Consider the following 16,215-nt stretch of genomic DNA (forward strand, 5'->3'; position numbering starts at 1 on the left):
TACGTGACATCAGACTTTTGTATCTTTTTCCTGACGGAAGAAGGTGGAAGAGAGTATAGTATGTCTGGGTGCATGGAGTCCTTGATTATGTTGGCTGCTTTTCTGAGGCAGCGGGAAGTGTAGACGGAGTCAATGGATGTGAGGTTGGTTTGCGTGATGGACTGGGTTTCGTTCATGACCCTTTGTAGTTTCGTGCGGTCTTGGACAGAGCAGGAGCTATACCAAGCCATGATACAACCTGTTCTGCATTTAGTGTCAGCATCAGATTAATATCCATATTCCACCCACATTTATATGGGTAATGGTAGACCTGATAATGAAAATGTTTAAATAGAAATAATTAAAGATGAGGCTTGAAGACTTCAAGTGATGGGGCCATGACTGTTTCCTTTGGCAGCTTGCTTCGCTGTAGGATTGTCTTTGGGAAGATTATTGATACAGTCTTGGAAACAAATAGTCCTTGCAGTCTGTGTGGATGGCTAACTTGTGTTTTGACATTACCATTACAAGGTACTTGTTTCTGTTAATTCCCACCAGTCCATTTCATTTTTTAGTAAACATGGTCAGTCTATTTTTCTCCCTCCTTTACTGTGATGATTCCCATTCCAAATCTTTGATCAAGGTTGTGACATTGGTGTATTTTCCGTACTGATTCATGCAGAATCGTGTAGCACATCTTCATATCTTTCACTATATTGTGCCACCACTGTGCCTTTAAGAAATGTATTTTTAATCATGTTTCTCTGAAACAGGCCCTGGTGTTATCGTTGCTGTGCTGTCTGTACAGTATCTTTTATTGTTGTTAAAGCAGGATAATTGAAGCAATGTTTATTTTTAATTTGAAGTAATGCAGTGTCCTGGAGTTTTATGTCCCTTTTGGAATTGTTGGTGGAGCATGACTGACAGGTCAGGTGCTGGCTTTGGACAGTTTTTTCTCCCCACAGGACAATACAAGGTTTTAGTTTCATTGATCAGAAGCTGTTTGGACTGCAGACTGGAAGCAATCTTTCTCTTCCTGGAAAATTATGTTGCATGTGGTTGCTAGCTAGAAACTAGATGCAAGCAGTGGCTGTATCTCTACTTCGGGGTGTGTTGAAAGTTCCAGGACTGGGAAGGCCTCAGCATTTTCAATTCAACATCCAAAGGAATATTCCACATCAGGTGTCAAAAAAAGATGCAAAATCTAGCATCACATGAGCACATTGCTTTCTGCGCCAAGCCTAGAGTTGGATGTATGCTTGTGGGGGTTGTTTGATTTGGAACAGTATACTTAGCTGTTAAGGATTAGACAATATCATGGTTTTTTTTGTAATTGGTAAAAATTATGCTAATTCTCTTATTATATGTTAACTGTGTTCTTAAGTAAACCTTGTTTGATAAAAGCTCCCTAGTGGGACACTTAAATCATACCTGGAGTGAAATATCTTATGCTCACCCATACCAAATTCAAGTGCAAAACTTGTGGCCGAGGCTGACTTCAAAACATAGCTTGGGAGTTTCTGGCCCGGAACATAACACATGCAAATTGCACACACCAGGATTGGATGAACAAATGTTCAGTAAACTATAACAGATCCTTTTGTCCCAATGCCTAAGATTCCTCCTCAGAAATCCAAAAACCCTGTTTTCTTTGGGTGTTTCCTGCTGAATGTGGAATCCCTATTGATAATTGTTTTTAAGGTGAACCCTTAGGTTGCATATCTGCCTTGATGTTGATTACAGGACTTAGAGCTATCTGTTGGTGGATCCTTGTTGCCTATGGCATATTATTTTATTGACATCGAATACCATATCCCATTGGTTTGGAGTTTAGAAAAACAAGAGGTGATCTCTGCAACAGGCGAGATTTTGAAGGGGTTGGACCAAGTAGACGCTGAGAAGTTGTTTTCCCAACCTGGGAATCTAAAGCATCGATGCACAACTGAGATGAAAATTTTCCACTCATAGGGTTGTGAATCTTTGGAATTCTCTACTCCATGGGGTGCTAGATACACCAGCATTAAATTTATTTAAGGTTGAACAGAGAATCAGGGGATATGGGGAGTAGGCAGGAAAATTGAGTTGAAGCCAAAGATCAGCCTTGATTGGATTAAATGGTGGAGAAAACTTTATGGGCCATGGGATCTATTTTGTCTCCTAATTCTTATGTTCTCGTGAAAGATTCTTTTAAACTTTCTGTTTCACCCTCAAAATGCAGATTTACACAGCTTAAATAAACATTTGGGCAACTTGCTTTCAGAGATCCATAATTCTACTGTATAATTGGTCAGAGGCGATATATATAGAAGTAGGTATAGCTGACTCATAGTTGGCATTCCTCTCTCAGTTACCATCTGGAACAGCTCCTGAGCTCCATTTGACACTTTTCTAGGAAGCTGCCTAAGATCAAGAATGAGTCAACTATGGTATCATCGTGCAATATAACGATACACTAATTCCAAAGTGCAGCAGGCTACGTTATGAACCATTATCACGATAAAGTAATCTTGATTAACTGATTTCCAACTGCAGGTCTTCCCCATTAGCCAAACACTTGATCAAGAATTTGTGTAAATGGCATCTTACAAAAAACAATTTTAAGTCCAGGACAAGCGTGAGAATTTCTGTTCTGTTTTTTGTGCGAGTCCAAATCTATTACCTTATGCACTGAGATGGAGAAAAAAACCCTCAAAATGGTTTCTCACCTGTAGGGCAAGGGGTTAGGGCTCAAGTCACCCAAATGCTGGCTGAGAGCAGCAGAGGTTGCTATTGCGCATGTCTCTAGCAGCAGAGACCTGTCACTCAGTCTCTGCTACTCTCAGTCAGCCTTCACGGCCTCAAGCAAGCATCTCCACAGGTATTGCGGGGACCCACGGCCCCTCGCGACTGTCCCCGGACTGACAGGCCTCATGAGCCCCCCACTCCCCTGGACCGATCGATCCTGCGACCCCCCAACCCACTGCTGGGAACCAGCAGTGAATCTCGCTGGAGCGAACCTCTCCCAGCAAGGCCACAGAGGCATGTGAGCCCGGGCAATAACCTCCCAGGCTCATTAATTCAACGCAAAACACATTTAAATTTAATTTACATAATTTATTCAGCCTTGCGCCAGATATATATCCGGTGCCGGTAAGATTGAGAGAGGTGAGAAATCGAATGCGAACCTGATCTCAGCTCTCATGCAATTTTGCCGGCAGGGCACAGTGGTAAGACTGCCCTTGACACGTATACAATAACTGTTGAACAGAGTATTGTTGGGAAGATGATGGGACAATAATGAACTGTGACTTCAATGAACATTATAGTACTCCCCAGTCCAGATATAACGCTTTTGTGTTGTAAGTGCTACTGATGGGACATGTAAAGATCGGAATTGGGAAGCCTGGAGTAGCATTCATTACTCTTTCCAACATCTGAAAATTGAGAGAGATCACCAAAGTCACAAAGTTAAAGACCTGAAGGCTGTCCTGATTTTTTGGGGGTGGATGTGCATGTTGGGCTGCATTTCAGGACTCTTGAGGGGGCGGGACACGTTGGAGGTTGGGCAAGGGGACCCATCGGGAGAAATGCAATGTCAGTGACTCCTGTCGGGGAGGGGGGCTGTGGAAATTTCTGGGAGAATTCTGCCCAACATTTACCCAAAGGACAAATATAAATCATACATGAGTGAAGTCCACAAAACAAGCAGCTAATTTATGTTCTCTTGGTTTCTACATAACTTTCATTGAACATACAGTTAAGACTTTCAGTTTTGGCATGCACTGAAGAAAATTTGAATGAACAGTTGCTAAAAATAAGCAGAAGATCCTGTTTACTGAAGGTGGGAAAGCAGTTCTACAAGTTTATCATATGACCTTCATTTGTTTCTTGTTGTTTGTACCAGCAGCTTTGGAATCTTAACTCTTAGAATGTGGCAATGTGTAATAAGTATTGAGTACAAGAATAAACACTATATAGAACATAGAACTGTACAGCACAGAACAGGCCCTTCGGCCCACGATGTTGTGCCGAGCTTTATCCGAAACCAAGATCAAGCTATCCCATTCCTTATCATCCTGGTGTGCTCCACGTGCCAATCCAATAACCGCTTAAATGTTCCTAAAGTGTCTGACTCCACTATCACTGCAGGCTGTCCATTCCACACCCCAACTACTGAGTAAAGAACCTACCTCTGATATCCTTCCTATATCTCCCACCATGAACCCTATAGTTATGCCCCCTTGTAATAGCTCCATCCACCCAAGGAAATAGTCTTTGAACGTTCACGCTATCTATCCCCTTCATCATTTTATAAACCTCTATTAAGTCTCCCCTCAACCTCCTCCGCTCCAGAGAGAACTGCCCTAGCTCCCTCAACCTTTCCTCATAAGACCTACCCTCCAAACCAGGCAGCATCCTGGTAAATCTCCTTTGCACTCTTTCCAGCGCTTCCCCATCCTTCTTATAGTGAGGTGACCAGAACTGCACACAATATTCCAAATGTGGTCTCACCAAGGTCCTGTACAGTTGCAGCATAACCCCACGGCTCTTAAATTCCAACCCCGTTAATAAAAGCTAACACACTATAGGCCTTCTTCACATCTCTATCCACTTGAGTGGCAACCTTCAGAGATCGGTGGATATGGACCCCAATATCTCTGTTCCATATAGTACAGAAATCTGCTCTTTGACAATCACCAGTGTGTCCAGGTTAGGTGGATTGGTCACAGAAGTCATAGAAACCCTACAGTGCAGAGAGGCCAGTCAGCCCATCGAGTCTGCACTGACCTCAATCCCACCCAGGCCCTACCCCCATATCCCTACATATTTGCCCGCTAATCCCTTTGACCAATGCATCTCAGGACATTAAAGGGACTAAGTTTTAGCATGGCCCCGTGCACATCTTTGGTCATGTCAAATATCCCCTTAGTGTCCAATGGCATATAGGTTAGGTGGATTAGTCATGGTAAACATGCAGGGTAATAGGGATACGGCAGAGCTGGGCCTGGTTTACATGCTCTTTTGGAGTCAGTGCTGACTCAATGGGCCACCTCCTCCACTGTAGGGATTCTTTGGTCCCTACAGTGGAGAAGGGTAGAAAGAGTAGGGATATGGAATTGTGGTTCAAAGGCACGTGAAATACTGACAGTGCATTTTGAGATTTGCCCATAAACTGTTGCAGTGAGAGTCCACCAAGTATTGGAAGCAGCCTGGCATCCACATTGTACTTCCTTATCTCAAGTGATCTGGTCAAAAATCAGGAAGTCAGTGAAGTGAAAATCAAAGTGTTGTGAACTTTAACCACAGGTGCAGAGTATTGCGTAATCCAAGTCCACACCCTGACATTCAATTTTACGTGGAGTGCGCAATGTGACCAATTGCCCAGGTGAAGCAGGAAACAAAAAACCTAGCATCACAAGATTAGAAAATCCAGGCCAAGTGATAGCGGCCTGGCCCCCTCTCGTAACCAGGTCACCTCCAGGAATCCAAACTCCCTCTTCAGAAACTGGAGTCTGGAGGAGATTCCCCTCTGCAGATCGGGAGACCGCCCCCCCCCCCCCCCCCCCCCGCCGTGCAGTCCTGGCTGTTGGTGTTTTTTTATTCCGAACCTATTTTTCAGTGTTTCCAAGTGATCTTGGGAGCTAGACTGCAAGTCACACATTGCACACCTGAGTCACTTGAGAACTCACTTTTAGTATGTAAACATGTCATCCTCGACTCCCAGGGACTGCCCAAGATGTCTTCCTTGCCATCAGGCCACTTTAAAAAGCAGAAAAACAAGCAATTCAAACTCAGATAGTCTTTCCTTGTGTTTATGCTCTTGTGTGTCTGAACTACTTAAGTAGGTTATATGTTCTCACTGCTCGAGTGAAGTTTTTCCTGAAATTCCTAATTAGCGAAATCCCATAAACCATTCATTCCCAAGTAGTGGCAATATTTGTGCAACTGGGAGGCCTAGTGTTGTCACTTGACTAGTGATCCAGATGCCTGGCCACTACTCTGGAAAAATGGTTCAAATCCCACCATGGCTGCTGGTGGAACTTAGAATTCAACAAATCTGGAATTCAAAGCTTAGGTTTAATGGTGACCACAAAATCATGGTCATCATTAAAAAAGGGAAAATCATCCTCACCTTCAGGCCCAAGCGATGTGGTTGACTTCAAAATGCCCTTTGAAACAGTTATAGCAAACCAAGTCTAAAAAGGAACAATTCTGGACAGACCACATTACATGAAGCTTGGCATCAGATAGCCACCAGCCTTGTCAGCATTGCAAAGTCCACCCAACACCTGGAAGCTTGTCAAAAATTGGGATATTGTCCCAGAGACTAGTCAAGCAACAACCCGAGTCATACTCAGACTCACCAGGGCAGAGGTAGAGGTAGCAGCAACAACACATTGATCTGATACTATAACATATACCAAACAGAATGAAACCTCCTGTTAGTTATCACCTACCGTCTCTCCCTCAGCTGATGAAGTCGATGCTTTGTTTTGAACACCACTCAGGAAGGGCTGCAAGTGGCAAGGGCTCAGAATGTACATAGCTTGGAGGACTTCAATGTTACTGCTTTGACAATAGGGTCTTTTTCCTCTCCTTACAGATGCTAGCAGACTTGATGTTCCACCATTTTCTCTTTTGGTTTCAATGTCCAAAGACCACAACTGCTAGACTGGTTAATCCAACTTGACCTCGTCAGATGAGTGACTACTGCAGAGTCCTTAGAAACAAAGTCCCATCACCACATTGAGGATATCCTCCACTGTCAAATGGCACTCATATGCTAAGCAAGATTTCGAACAGATCTAGCAACTAAGTATGCACCCATGAGGCACAGTGACAAATCAGCATTGTATACAAGATGCATTGCAGGAACTTACCCAGTCTCCTGAGGCAACATCTTCCACACCCACCAGTGTTACCATCTTAAAAAAGGTGAATGACACATGGGAATACCACCACCTGGTGAAGCTACGAGACTACTTGCTTGCCAAATGGTGGCAGCAGCATGGCTGATAGAACCAAGTATTCCAATAGCCACTGGTTAGATCTAAACTCTGCACTCCTGCCCTGTGGTTGGATGGACAACCAACCAACTGGAGGAGACGCCATAATGAGTGCAGACGACAAGACTGAAGCACTTAGTCAATTTCATTCAAAAATTATGCACCCTGGCCTCAGATCACTAGCATCAATTCTGCACACATGAATAAATGATTGCTCTGCTTTGAGTGAACCAGAAATTGCTGAGTCACAAGTGTTTTGCATTGTGAGAAATGAAAAATGTACAGCTGAATGAAGATGAGTTTACTTGCATGCAGTATGACCCTGTCCAAATGTAGACAGAAATCACCCGTGTCCTCTTGAGCAAGTCTGCAAATCCCATCTGGGGAGTTAAGTCACATTCAAGCAGAGATTACATTTAAGCACACAAGAACTGATTCAAAATCCACAAGGAATTGATGCAAGTATCATGCACCAAAGCCAAGAAATATCAGCAATTGGAAATTATAGTGGAGCTGTTGATAATTTTGGGGGAATAGACAGCACAAACCTTCTTGCAAATGAAAACAGCCTGGAGCCATTTGTTTCCAATACAAAACCTTACAGGACATCCTCTTGAATACCTAGATAGGATCTTTAGCAACTTGCAGAAACAGTTTCCCAACAGCTTCCGCCCAGTCATCCAAATCCAGGCAGAACCAGTACTGGAAAGGAAGCAAATTCCACTATTTGCTTTTAATGTAGCTTTGTCACACCTTGCTCCTCATGTACAATATGCCATTTAAATCGTTAAACTTGTATGATAGCTGATCTGTGATCTGAAAGGGTGGTCTGAGTTTCAAACTTCAAGACACCTTAAGGAAGGAAACCTGCTTAATGTGCATGTGATTATAGACCAGCAAATTAGAGGGGAAGTAAAAGACAAATGCTATTTTCAGCATCCTTAAAGGTAAAGTTCCACAAAAAAGGCAAATAAACCAAGTTCTGGTCATAAGGTTTTATTAAGATTGACATATCTTTATATTGATGTTCATGTGCATCCAAAACTTTGGCACTTAAAAGTCAGCTCCTGGAGTCTTAAAATATGTCTTGTAAACTGATCTAAGTGCACTTAAAAGCCAATCCCAGTCAGACACGAATGACCAAATAGACATGCTGTTTACTCTTAATCAACCTCCTCAATGGTTGGACCAGATGATGCACCTGCACCAGAAGGAGCACTGCCAGCACCAGGAAAGCCACCTGGTGGTCCACCAGCTCCCTGATAGAGCTTTGTGATGATAGGGTTGCAGATCTTCTCCAGCTCCTTCTGTTGGTGCTCATACTCATCTTTTTCAGCAGTCTAAAAAGATAAATATGCAATATGGTTACTCACTTGATATGACAAATTTTAAAACTGATTCAGAAAAATTACGCTCAGACATCCAAGGAAGATTTGCCATCACAACCCATGACTGGGTTCTAGTGGAAACTACGAATGGTTATGGTAATTACTTCATCATAGCGTACAATTTTATACTGAATTTTCCCTGATGATTTACCTGGTTCTTATCTAGCCAGCTGATAACTTCATTACATTTGTCCAAAATCTTCTGCTTATCATCATCTCCAACTTTTCCTTTCAGTTTCTCATCCTCAATTGTGGCCTTCATGTTGAAAGCATAAGATTCCAAAGCATTTTTGGCAGAAACTTTTTCACGTTGTTGGTCATCTTCAGTTTTGTACTTTTCAGCTTCCTGGACCATACGTTCAATATCTTCCTTGCTCAAGCGACCTAAATTACAAAAACATTATTAGTACACAATTCAACAAGTCCATAGTTACCATATGGTTGGCTAACCATATAGATAGCTACGCTCAGACATCCAAGGAAGATGATTTAGCCAACATTCGTCTCAAGACATCTGGTGGAAACTACGAATGGTTTAGGACAACTTTTCATCACAGCGCAAAAGTAACTACAAATAATACAAAGAAATGTCTTCACCTTTGTCATTTGTGATGGTGATCTTGTTTTCCTTTCCAGTGCTCTTATCCACTGCAGACACATTCAAGATACCATTGGCATCAATATCAAAAGTCACCTCAATTTGAGGCACACCCCGTGGAGCAGGTGGAATTCCAGTCAGCTCAAACTTGCCCAGCAAGTTGTTATCCTTGGTCATGGCTCTTTCACCCTCGTACACCTAAATGGAAACATGATAAACATGCATGAACAATTTAAAAGTAACTTCAGTGCCTGTATAATTAGTATGTAATCAAAACATGCAGTTAGCCAAACACAGCAAACCTCACCTGGATCAGCACACCAGGCTGGTTGTCAGAGTAGGTGGTAAAGGTCTGTGTCTGCTTTGTTGGAATTGTGGTGTTGCGCTTGATTAATGTAGTCATTACACCACCAGCAGTCTCAATACCCAGTGACAAAGGAGTAACATCCAAAAGCAGCAGGTCTTGTACAGCCTCGGACTTGTCACCAGCCAAGATAGCAGCCTGCACAGCTGTGAACAAATATATACTTTAAACTGGGTAAACAAGTTGCATAACCATAAACCACTGTTAGAATGCATTGCTACAAGAGTGCTCAAATTGACAGGGCAAAACTAGACAAAGGATTTCCAACCAAATCAAGTGGAATTAAATTACCTGCACCATATGCAACAGCCTCATCAGGGTTGATGCTCTTGTTCAGCTCCTTGCCATTGAAGAAATCTTGCAGCAACTTCTGGATTTTGGGAATGCGGGTGGATCCACCAACTAGGACAATATCATGGATTTGAGCCTTGTCAATCTTTGCATCTCGCAAGGATTTTTCAACAGGATCAAGTGTGCCTCGGAAGAGGTCGGCATTGAGCTCTTCAAATCGTGCCCTGGTGATGGAGGTGTAGAAATCAACACCCTCGTACAGAGAGTCAATTTCAATGCTAGCTTGCGTACTGGATGACAGGGTACGCTTGGCACGTTCACATGCGGTGCGGAGACGGCGAACAGCTCTCTTGTTGTCAGTGATGTCTTTCTTGTATTTTCGTTTGAATTCAGCAATAAAATGGTTGACCATGCGGCTATCAAAGTCCTCACCACCAAGATGGGTGTCACCAGCTGTAGACTTGACTTCAAATATACCATCTTCAATGGTCAAGATGGATACATCGAAGGTGCCGCCACCCAGGTCAAAAATTAGTACATTTCTTTCAGCACCAACCTGCAGAAAAATGGAAAGGTTGATTAATCTAAAAACCCAACTGTGGCAAATTAAACTTTGAAATACTGAATTGTCTAAATTTAGCCTCACTGCTGTACAAATATTTATCTTGCTGTCAAGTATAAAGTGAATGCTTGATCCATGAGACAGGAAGAAACAGAAGTGAGCACACAAATTCTAGAAGCATTACAGCAAAAGTATCGCTGCCAAAGAAAGCACATGAAATACAACACCACACGGCTCAGTTCCAGCAGCATTGGGACTCCTGCTGCATGTGTCTGGTCACATGAGATTTATTGACATCATAGGTGAGAAATCACAAATGGGGCTCTTCACTGGAGGTCAAACACCCGGTGACTATTAAAAATAGACATTCCATGTCACTGTACTATATAAATGAGGATGTTTCAAAGTGTACACCTTAACTGGAAATGCTGCTGTGACTTATGGAAAGAATCCTGTAGTGTAGATACAAACAGAAGTTGTAAATGTACAGACCATCTTCAATCATCTCATTACACCAATGCAGTATTGACTGGAAGTTGTTAACTACATACCTTCTTGTCCAAACCATAAGCAATGGCAGCTGCAGTTGGTTCGTTGATGATACGCAGCACATTGAGACCAGAAATTGTACCAGCATCCTTTGTAGCCTGTCGTTGAGAATCATTGAAGTAAGCTGGTACTGTGATGACAGCATTTGTTATAGTCTAGATTATGGAGGGAAAAAAACAGCAATTTTAGTATCAATTTTCACAATAAAGGGGCATCATGGTGGCACAGTACCAGGGACATGGATTCCATTCCAGTCTTCAGTGACTGGAGTTTAATGTTCTCCCAGTGTCTACATGGGTACATGCATGTGTTCTGGGTTCCTCCCACAGATGGAGATGCCGGTGTTGGGAGTGGGGTAAGCACAGTGAGACTTCTTAATGTTCCTCCCACAGCCCAAAGATGTGCATCTTAGCTGGATTGGCCAGGCTCATTTGACCCCTAGTGTCCCATTCAGTTAGGAGGATTAACAAGGTAAATGCATGGGGTTGCATGTATAGGGTGGGCATGGTGGAAACTCGATGGACCAAGTGGCCTCTTTTACTGTAGGGATTATAAAATATCTGAAATTAAAGAAACTGTATCCTACCTTCCCAAGATAGGCCTCAGCAATCTCCTTCATTTTAGTCAACACCATGGATGACACTTCTTCTGGATAAAAGGATTTCTTTTCAGCTTTGTACTCAACTTCAACCTTGGGGCGGCCACTATCACTGATGACACAGAATGGCCAATGCTTCATGTCAGACTGAACGACAGAATCCTCAAACCTGCGGCCAATAAGACGTTTGGCATCTGAAATTTAAATTCAAAACACTGGGTAAATAGCAAGTCAATAAAACCATACCCACAAGTAGTTGCAAAGCCTGGTCGAAACCCCACAATCCACAGCAATTGCTTTGCTAACAGAACACAGACTTTACAAATTGTTTAATACAACCCACCAGAATTACAGCAGTTGTTAACTAGAAAATACAGCACACCTAGCCATTTGATTTTGATGAACAAACCCAGCATTCACTAATTGGGTTCAAAGATCTGCTGCTCAAATAAAGCTCCTCTTTGCATTCCCCCTCCAGGAAGCCAGTATAAAGCAAGTAACAAGCACAAAGACTGGACAAAAAGGCAGTAGAGCTGAAACTCACCAAAGACAGTGTTGGTTGGGTTCATTGCCACCTGGTTCTTGGCTGCATCACCAATGAGCCTCTCTGTATCAGTGAAGGCAACATAGCTTGGAGTGGTTCGGTTGCCCTGGTCATTGGCAATAATTTCAACTTTCCCATGCTGGAAGACACCTACACAGGAGTAGGTTGTCCCAAGATCAATACCAATTGCTGGTCCCTTAGACATTTCGCCTGCAACAATAAGTTATATGTACAAACTTTAGACTCTAGATACCAGAGCACACCTATTTGCAAATATCAGTCACCTGGCTGGCACACTGCACAAATATCTGAGTCACCAAAAAAAGGCCTTTACAACATATGATTAATGATTTAGAAAAGCAACTCATGTCACAACTTGCCCTTTTCAAGCCAACACCTTGCAAGTTTCCTTCCACCCCCCTACATTGCCAACAAGTTCCCACCTATAGCATAACGCCACAGATAGGAAAACGTGAACAAGTAGAAAATACTGGGGATATAGACCCAGGTTCAAGTTCAGCTTTGGGTGGCCATGTATATTCTCCCCCATGTTTGTGTGGGTTTCTTCTGGGTGCCCCAGCTTCCTCCCACACTCCAAAAGTGTGCCGGTTAGGTTGATTGGCCATCAAATTGCCCCTTAGTTTCCCCAAGATGTGTAGGCTATATGGATTAGCCATGGTAAAGTGTGGAGTAAACACAGTAAGAGTTTTAACAACACCAGGTTAAAGTCCACATCACAAGTGTGGAGTTACAGGGATTTCTTTGGGGGGGGGGGGGCGCGGAAGAGAGAGAAAGGGCATTAGGTAAGAGTGAGTGCGGTCTCAAAATGGGCCGAACAGCCTTCTTCTGCACTATTAGAGAATCTATGAATCCAATTCATGTGCCCCAGCAAGAGACAAACAGGATCCAAGCTGACACAAGGCATTGGATGAAAGCAAATTACTGAGGCGGCTGGAATCTGAAACCAAAAAGAAAATGCTGGAAAATCTCAGCAGGTCTGGCAGCATCTGTAAGGGGAGAGCTGACTCCAAATGGCCCTTTGTCAAAGCTGGACAAGGCATTGTACTCTTGATACCTTAGGCAAAATTTCCACCCAGGAAGCACATTAGAGGATTAAATGAAGACTCCCCAGTGGAACTCCCATTCACACTGGAAGCTGAACCAAGAGGCCAACCAAGACCCCCAACGCGCCTGGGGGACCACGTGCTCGGGGTCGCCCCGGGGGCCACAAAAGGGCCCAGCGCACGCGCAGCGCTTTCGGTTTCGCCAGCCGGGGGGGAGGGAGGAGTCACCACCTCCCCGGCGAAGGAAGGCAGTAGAAGCTTCCAGAAACATCTCTCCCTTCCCCCCACGACAAAAGACGGCGGGACGCCGATGGCTTCTTTTTCCCCCTCAAACGGTTTTGAACCGACCCGATCGAGGGGTTCGACAATACGAGTAGGACAAAAAAATTTTAAACACTTAACCGGAATCAATAATTACAGCGAGAAAACCGCGACGGGGAAGGAGAAAGCGGCCGAGCAAAAAAAAAATTAAACCGACACCGAATTAAATGTAAAGCGCAGGCCGGGTGTGGTTGATTATTTTAACTTGAGAAGCGGTGATGAGTTACCTGGTGTGTTATGGCGGGTGGTGCTGTACACTGAGAGCTGTTGGCGATGTCCGCAGCGCCGCAATGAGGCTGAGCCGCGCCCAACGCCCGCCTTTTAAACCTCCGCAGAAAGTTCCAGAAAGCGGATGGCGTCACTCCCGCCCGCCCGCCAATCAGCGCCGCTTCCGGCCGCCTGCGTCAGCGGGAGTGGCGGGAAGCGAGGCGAGAGGGCGCTGATTGGCGGAGGCACCCAGGGCACGGCCCCTTCTCAAGCTGCTGGCCTATCGGAGGCCAGAACTGAGTGCAAGTGGATAACTACATAGGACCAAACATAGTGCAAGTGTTCAGGGCCAAACATTCTGCAAGCGTATAGGACCAAACTTGGTGCAAGCATATATTAGTGCAAGGTATAGGACCAAACATTCTGCCAGCATATATTAGTGCAAGGTATAGGACCAAACATTCTGCCAGCATATATTAGTGCAAGGTATAGGACCAAACATTCTGCCAGCATATATTAGTGCAAGGTATAGGACCAAACATTCTGCCAGCATATAGGACCAAACATTTTCGGGGGGCCATGGTGGTACGGGGTTTAGCACTGCTGCCTCACAGCGCCAGGGTCCCTGGTTCAATTCCGGCCTCGGGTGACTGACTGTGTGGAGTTTGCACATTCTCCCCGTGGCTGCATGGGTTTCCTCCCACAGTCCAAAGATGTGTGGATGAGATTGATTGGCTATGCTGCATTGACCCTAGTGTCAGGGGATTAGCAGCGTAAATATGTGGGGTTGCGGCAGTAAGACCATAAGACATAGGAGCGGAAGTAAGGCCATTCGGCCCATCGAGTCCACTCCACCATTCAATCATGGTTGATTTCAACTCCATTTACCCGCTCTCTCCCCATAGCCCTTAATTCCTCGAGAAATCAAGAATTTATCAATTTCTGTCTTGAAGACGCTCAACGTCTCGGCCTCCACAGCCCTCTGTGGCAATGAATTCCACAGACCTACCACTCTCTGGCTGAAGAAATTTCTCCTCATCTCTGTTCTAAAGTGACTCCCTTTTATTCTAAGGCTGTGCCCCCACGTCCTAGTCTCCCCTGCTAATGGAAACAACTTCCCTACGTCCATCCTATCTAAGCCGTTCATTATCTTGTAAGTTTCTATTAGGTCTCCCCTCAACCTCCTAAACTCCAATGAATATAATCCCACGATCCTCAGACGTTCATCGTATGTCAGGCCTACCATTCCTGGGATCATCCGTGTGAATCTCCGCTGGACCCGCTCCAGTGCCAGTATGTCCTTCCTGAGGTGTGGGGCCCAAAATTGCTCACAGTACTCCAAATGGGGCCTAACCAGTGCTTTATAAAGCCTCAGAAGTACATCCCTGCTTTTGTATTCCAAGCCTCTTGAGATAAATGATAAATGCCAGTAGAGCCTGGGTGGGATTGTGGTCAGTGCATACTCGCCTGCACTGTAAGAATTCTATGATGCATATAGGACCAAACATATTGCATGTATATAGGATCAAACATTCCAGAAGTTGATCTTTCGCTGTAACACTACATTCTGCACTCTCTCATTTCCTTCTTTATGAATGGTGTGCTTTGTCTACATAGTGCGCAAGAAACAATACATGTGACAATAATAAATCAAATCAAATATAGAACCAAACATTCTGCAAGTATACAGGACCAAACATAGTGCAAGTATACAGGAGCAAATATAGTGCAAGTATACAGGACCAAACAGTTGGTTGTATATTTATAAAAACTATTTGCAGAAACATGGAAAAATTATTGACCTTTTCATTGGGGGGAAAAAAAATCCACTTCCATTCCATGTTTGGGAAATATTTATAGAATTTCTACTGACTCTCCAACAGAATATCTTACCCAGCCTTCTCCCCTACCCACACGTATTTACCATGGCTAATCCACTGAACCTACACATCTTGGGACACTAATGGACAACGTAGCATGGTGAAACCACCTAACCTGCACATCTTTGGACAGTGAGAGGAAAGGTTTCATTTTCAAATTAACACCATGCAGGAAGGTACAATGGGACAAAGTAGCCTGCTTCATTTGGCATCCCATCCACTACCTCAAACATCCATTCTCTCCACAGTGTGGCTGCATTGTGTGCCATCTACGAGGCGCACTGCAGTAACTCACCAAAGCTTCTTCAACAGCACCTTCCAAATCTGTGAACTCTACCACTACGAAGGACAAGGGCAGCAGATGTATGAGAACATTCCTCTCCAAACCACACACCATGCTGACTTGGAACAATATTACTTTTCTTGACCCATTGCTGGGTCAAAATCCTGGAACTCCCTTCCTAACAGCCCAATGGGTGTAACTACACCACAGGGACTCCAGTAGCTCAAGAAAACAGCACAATGCAACCTCTCAAGGGCAATTTAGAGATGGGCAATAAATGCTGACCTATATTCCGTGAAAAAATAAGAAAATACATAAAAAGAGGGGGGGCAGAAATATAAGGTAATTGGTGGAACGATTAGTGAGGACACGAGGAAAAACCTCACGCCCAGAGGGTAGTGGGCGTTTGAAAACCACTGCTCAATTTGGTGGTTGAGAACTTTCAACCTTAAAAGGTGACAGAGAGCGTTTTAGATATATATTACATTGTATAGAAATAGATAAATCTGATGTTACTTCAGGGTAAATTACAACAGTAGGATAAAATTGCCACCAGGTTTAGCTTTTTAGTGTGCAACTGTGCATGGCTATGCAATTTCCT

General features: G+C 43.9%; 1 protein-coding gene and 2 non-coding genes across 3 annotated transcripts; all 3 read right to left on the reverse strand.

Annotated features, from left to right (window-relative positions):
* Positions 1-7,945: 7,945 nt before the first annotated feature.
* LOC144479880 (heat shock cognate 71 kDa protein-like) lies at positions 7,946-13,587 on the reverse strand. Its single transcript, XM_078198920.1, has 9 exons — positions 13,472-13,587; positions 11,860-12,069; positions 11,304-11,509; positions 10,720-10,872; positions 9,607-10,162; positions 9,259-9,461; positions 8,951-9,149; positions 8,505-8,737; positions 7,946-8,305 (listed from the first exon to the last, which is right to left on the reverse strand). Exons 2-9 carry the CDS (start codon positions 12,062-12,064, stop codon positions 8,129-8,131), a joined length of 1,932 nt encoding a protein of 643 aa, XP_078055046.1. The 5' UTR covers positions 12,065-12,069; positions 13,472-13,587; the 3' UTR covers positions 7,946-8,128.
* Positions 8,376-8,470, reverse strand: LOC144480106 (small nucleolar RNA SNORD14). The gene has a single exon (XR_013495623.1). It is a non-coding gene; the product is annotated as a small nucleolar RNA SNORD14 (small nucleolar RNA).
* LOC144480105 (small nucleolar RNA SNORD14) lies at positions 8,817-8,913 on the reverse strand. Its single transcript, XR_013495622.1, has one exon. It is a non-coding gene; the product is annotated as a small nucleolar RNA SNORD14 (small nucleolar RNA).
* Positions 13,588-16,215: the final 2,628 nt, after the last annotated feature.

This window comes from Mustelus asterias, chromosome 27, assembly GCF_964213995.1.
Source record: "Mustelus asterias chromosome 27, sMusAst1.hap1.1, whole genome shotgun sequence".
NCBI lineage: Eukaryota > Metazoa > Chordata > Chondrichthyes > Carcharhiniformes > Triakidae > Mustelus > Mustelus asterias.

Coding starts and splice junctions, on each gene's coding strand:
- LOC144479880 (XM_078198920.1), bottom strand. CDS start 12,064: ATGTCTAAGGGACCAGCAATTGGTATTGATCTTGGGACAACCTACTCC. Junction 10,873..11,303: donor CTGAGGCCTATCTTGGGAAG/GTAGGATACAGT, acceptor TCCATAATCTAG/ACTATAACAAATGCTGTCAT. Junction 8,738..8,950: donor CACCATCACAAATGACAAAG/GTGAAGACATTT, acceptor TTTGTAATTTAG/GTCGCTTGAGCAAGGAAGAT.